General features: G+C 36.5%; 1 protein-coding gene across 1 annotated transcript in view; it reads left to right on the top strand.

The window, feature by feature from the left end:
• Positions 1 to 5,652, top strand: part of LOC102679522 — an 18,591-nt gene that overhangs the window by 6,334 nt on the left and 6,605 nt on the right. Inside the window, exons 5-6 of the mRNA XM_031510909.1 lie at positions 1,847 to 1,944; positions 2,699 to 2,851. Coding sequence (XP_031366769.1) covers positions 1,847 to 1,944; positions 2,699 to 2,851 — 251 coding nt within the window. The remainder of the gene's footprint in view (positions 1 to 1,846; positions 1,945 to 2,698; positions 2,852 to 5,652) is intronic.

Below are 5,652 nucleotides of genomic sequence, written 5' to 3'. Positions count from 1 at the left end.
ATATATATATATATATACAATATTACAACGTTGATAAATTTGACAGCATCGATTTACCGATTAAAAATGATATTTTCCATTGTGATGTAAATAACTAGCAATAACTCATTCTATCACAACACAACTCATTGGTCATCAACAAAGATACATCGATATTGTTTCACGTTGCGTCCAAGTTCTTCACAATGGTTCTTCATACGGTATCATATTGTTACCAGTAAAGCGATCGATCCTCGAAAATAGAATGGAATTCTCTCTCTCTGTTGGAAAGAGAAATTCACAACAACACAGCTTTCAACAGGATTCTTTTATTTCTACCCAACTCTAAATTCATGACTCGCGACGTACGACGTGTCAAATCGCTTTCAAACGTTTCCGGTATTTCGAGTTTCCAATCTCCGCCTTCGTTCGTCAATATCTAAGATTTTGTCTCGAACAATTCGAGACCTAGTCGATCACTTCGTACATAATTGAAGGGAAATGGGCGGACAACGAGGGACAACACTTGGCTTACTTGTCCAAGAAAATTTCCATATTTCCAGAATGAAATAGTGTCGCCCGCGTTTGTGGAGCTGGTTATTATTGTTACGTTCAGAAGGGTTGATAAGGAGGGGAAGGAGGAGGTGATGGATCCGATCGAAATTGATCGAAACGAGGGTGTAGCCTCGAGTGCACTGTTCGATCTCGAGTTACTCGTTTGACGAGCACGAGGAAAGGCGGAAAAGAATGGACGTATCCTCCTCCTTGCTTGTCCTCCTCGTCCCTATCTTCATCGTTCCACGGTGTTTGCCGTCGCGTCCTTCTGCTAAGCGTGTCGAGAGTTTTATACCCGTTCGCGTTTTGCTGCTCTGCCACGCCCTCCATAATTAAAATCTATAAGAAAACCAAAGAAGAAACTTAATTTGCCTTTTAAAAGTACGCCGTTTTCTACATCGTTGGTCAAAATTAAATTGCTCCCGCCAATACCATGGAACAATTATATCGATTATCCTGGCATTAAATTTCTTGGTAAAAGTACGATTTCTTCTTCTTTCTTTTTCTTTTTTTTAAATCTCTATAAACTCTCAATGCGTGATATAATAATAAAATAAAAATATTTAATATATAATATATAATATAAAATAAAATAAAAATATAATAAAATAAAATCGCGACGAAGATTTGTATTCATTCAATCGAAAAATGTTTACCATCACGATTAATTCTGTGATAACGTGTATATTAGACGTGTATATTAGTCGTGCAAAATTATGGCATTATTTTATTCCCACGTTTCCCATTTTCATTTTCAATCGAACGAGCATCACAATATTCAACGTGTATTGTTATTTGAGAATTATTAAAAGATACCAAAAAATGATAAAGAGATTAATTTAATTTTGCCAGACATTCATCGATCATCCGTTCTATCATTAATCTCGAAATTTCGATAGAGAAAGAGATGATATTTTTACTACTACTTTTTACAACGTTTCATCACGACGGCCGACACATAATTGTTAGAATGCTGTATGAGAATGAAACGTAATGGAACCGTCACAAGTATAACAGAAGGCCATTTAGGTACTTAGAAGTTGGAGTGACCGCACGATGTGTAACTAGGAGATATTCACCCATCCTATCGTATCCACTTTGTCCTTCCGTCCCTTACGATCAATTCTATCTCCTTTTACAAGTTTCACGAACTCGGGAAATAATTGGTTATTAACTGGCTTCGAGCTTCGACCCGTTTATTTTGCGATACTCTATTCCAATTAATAACAATAATTTTCAATAAAATGTTTCATTCCTTTCCCTTCGAAATAAATACGAAAACACAATTCGTAATCATCGATTTCTTACACAGGTAACAATCGCCACTGATTTGGGCAAGGTTGTCACGCGGATGCAGCTCGAAAGATCCGAGGTTGCATTCTTTATTTACACCAATGGCAACACTCTAAGGTATTAGCGCGTAATGTAACGTTAAGTTTTCAAAGCGTTCGTTATATCAAAGGTCAGAGTCGCACGAGTCTAACCTGCGTTGCAACCCACATTGTTCATTCGTACGCACGAAACGCATTAGACGTTATACGGTGTAATAGATTCGTTTCACTGTTTTCCACGTAATTTTAAAATCGCTCGATCTCGCCGATATACGTGACTCAGTTAACAAAACTCGTTCTTTTAAACGGGGGGAGAAACCCTTTAACAGTGCAGGTCAATGAAAACAGATGGGCAACAGGGGTATTCTTTAATCGGAGACATCGCTGAAAATACCCGTTCCTTGGCATTTCGAGAAAACAATTGCGTCAACGGAATTGCGTTCGAAATAAAGATTCATACGCGAAATCATTGTAACAGAAATAGAGGAAAATTTAATCCCAACTTGCTTATCCTCGATTTGTAATTACACATCGATACTCGGAAATTCAAGGTAACGATTAAAGTCGCGGTGATCAGTGAAACGTAACGTATTGACCTGACCCTTCCGCTTCGATTCTTCCATAGTAGCAGGGGGGGGAAACTCTGTAAAATATTAACGAATTTTTCTCCGGTTACAAAAATAAATCAGCAGAATCCTCCTGGTCAACGAAAATGTCTCGGCTTTGTGAATGCGCGCCAACTACGTGAACGTAAAACGAATAAATAAGCCAACCTTCTCCGCCAATTTATCGACGTAACGCTAATACGCCATGGTCTCTTGCATTTGTTCAAGGTCAAACTTGACGCAGAGGTTCGCCATAACTGATCAAGCTCTTCATAACATGACTACGTGGCCCCTGGTCTCGGTGCCGAGGGATGAGAGCAAGACGCAAGCCTATGACGTGGTCAGCAAAGAGGCTTTTCAAGCACGCCTCGAGGATTTCAGGTAACGAATCGATTAATAAATACTCGACTCGCTGTCTTCTTTACTCCAGACAGAATCCACGTGTATCGCACGATGAATGACGTCAAAAGTCCCCCTTGTATCACGGCTTTCCCTTAATCACTGTTCAACTTTCTTTCTTTCTTTTTTTCTTTTTCTTTTTTTTTCTTTTTTTTCACGTAATTGATCAAGTAACAACACAACGATTTTCTTCATCCTTGACTCTGTGACCATCTTTTTCGATACGACGATTACTTGGATTGAACTTTTTAGAAATTTAAATTAAAATGGAAATTAATCTTGGAATAATTAATTATAATAATCGCGACACGTGCGTAGTCAAAGTGAAGGAAAGAAAGAAATTATGTTAAATAGAGTGTAAGTCGATAAAATGTATCGAATTAAAATGTGCTCGTTCGTTTGGCTAATTCTAATATTACCTTTTGTCGAGGATGGAAAGTTACGGCAGAATCCTCTATTCCTTCAAGCCTTCGTTCACTCGACACTTGTTGAATTTCCATTCAACCTCCAAGTGGACAATTCTTTTCTTCCGCGTATCTCTCCTCGTCGCTCGATAATATAGAAACTTTTTCTTTTTCTCCCCGATAAATCCGGTATTTCAGCTCAACGTTCATTTCCATATATATATATATAATAACCGATATTTATCAGGTAAAAATATTGTTGAGCGAATTTTAATAATATCGTTCGAAGGGAATATGTTTTAAAAAATGATCGTACATCAAACATGATAATACATGAAATCAAAAAAAAAAAAGAAAAAAAAGAAAAATCGATCGAAAATGATCGACAATTTTTCACTAATTAATATTAATTAATTCCGTTTATGCTATATCGCATAGAAGATTAGGATATTATTTTAATACACGTGCGGATGCAACGTGTATAATGGTCCAATGTGGCAGTGGATCATCTAATTAGAAAGGGAGAGCCAAAAGGCGCGGCAAAGAAGATACATATGGTATGGTAAAATGGTGTATGCTTTTATAATAGCACCGTCGTCGTCGTATTTGTCTTGGCATATCGATCGATTATAAAAATACGTGACAAGGATCCGGTTTTTCCAAGACCGAGTTCGAGACGGATTATCGTTACATCTCGTCGAAATACGTGTAATAAGTGTAAACTTGACTTATTGGAAATTTAACTTTTCACTTTCTTCGAATCGTCAAATTTATTAATTAAAATTATCGAAAAGAGATATTAATCGAATACCTCAAATTAATCCAAAGCTAGATTGAAAACACGTTGGATATTAATATATCTTTGACTATTGGAAATATATGCAAAAATTACTCTACTCTATATTCTGACGAACTGAAAACTGATGAGAGAACTTCAATTTTATACGTCATTCTTTACGTATAATATCCGTTAAATCGATAAAGGCCAAGAGTCATTATTATTATATTATAATTTCGATAATTTCGATTCTTGGTTGTTAACAATGATTTGAAATAAAAGAGCATTCGTGGAATCTTGAGAATAAAAATTTGTATACCACGTCTTTGTCAACGTCGAAATATCAATAAAAGATAAACGAAAGGATTAATTTTAGAATATTAGTACTGACATTTTATTAATCTGTCTGGCAAACGATACTAATTAAAGGACGTTATGCTTCCCGCATAAATTATCTAGGGTGACATGTTAATGCAATGGAAATTTCTCATCTACGTGACCGCACGTGTATATTATCTACGCGTTATTTCCATTTGAACACTTATTTTCGTTAAGTAAAACGGCTCGTTTCTTTCGATCCCCGCGTGTATTCGTTCTTCTTTTTTCTTCTCAAATTTTGGAAAATTTTCTGAAAATTTGTTTAAAAATATTGTTTGTTAAAAAAAAAAGAAAAGGTATAATTAAGAGGCAAGTCAATCAAGAAAAATATATAAAATTTTTGCTCACGTATCGCAATGTCAAGATCCGTTTGATTCCGAGCTTTCTTGTAATGTAAGAAATTCTCCATTGATCGACCCTAAGTTTTTGCCTTTGGCTATTGTATGAACGTATGTCGGATAATAGAACGCATTTCTGTCAGCGGGAACACCCGTAACAAGGAGCTAACAATCCCCTTCTTCACCACCAAAGATATCAACCCACATGGTTGACAAAGATAACGGGGAGGAAAGAATGCGCGTTAACTCTATTTCATCGAAAAAAAGCCGATTCCCGGAGTTTTATTAATCTTAGGCCGATCGATCGATCGATCACTCGCCAATTAAATTAATTAACGTAGCTATTTAGGTGATTATTTTCAACGTTTTTTAACAACCTTCCATCGCTATAGCTGGTTTCATTTTGGCCAATTAACGTTCTAATGATATTCGTTTCGCACAGCCTTTATGCAACGTGACTGTAAATACGTCTATCGAACTATCGAATACTTTTTTTAAAGATTAGAATTATCTTGATGACTAATGCCAAAAAAAGCATTTAAGAAAGTGTAATGGAATCCTCCAATGAATTGCATCTGCCTTATTAAAATGTCAAATGGGAATAACACGTAAGTACGAAGCAGTAATAAATTCCCTCTCAAAGAAATCGTACGTCATTTTGCCTCTGTCGCGCCTCGGCCTTCTCTGTCGAACTACCTTTATGAGCAATGGATGAGGTTGTCACACATGAGCGCGTGACCGCCCATTTGGAGCAGTAGACAATATTTTTAGACCCCTCTACCCGCCTCCCTCTTTCCACCCCTCCTCTGCTTTCTCTTTGTCGTTCTATGACTATCATGTCTCTAACTAAAAACTGCCTCGATACAATGAATACATCTAATATCT

The sequence above is a fragment of the Apis dorsata genome, unplaced genomic scaffold, assembly GCF_000469605.1.
Source record: "Apis dorsata unplaced genomic scaffold, Apis dorsata 1.3 scaffold_28, whole genome shotgun sequence".
Lineage (NCBI taxonomy): Eukaryota > Metazoa > Arthropoda > Insecta > Hymenoptera > Apidae > Apis > Apis dorsata.
The sequence above is the reverse complement of the archived record's forward strand: the minus strand, read 5'-3'. Positions and strand labels throughout refer to the sequence as shown.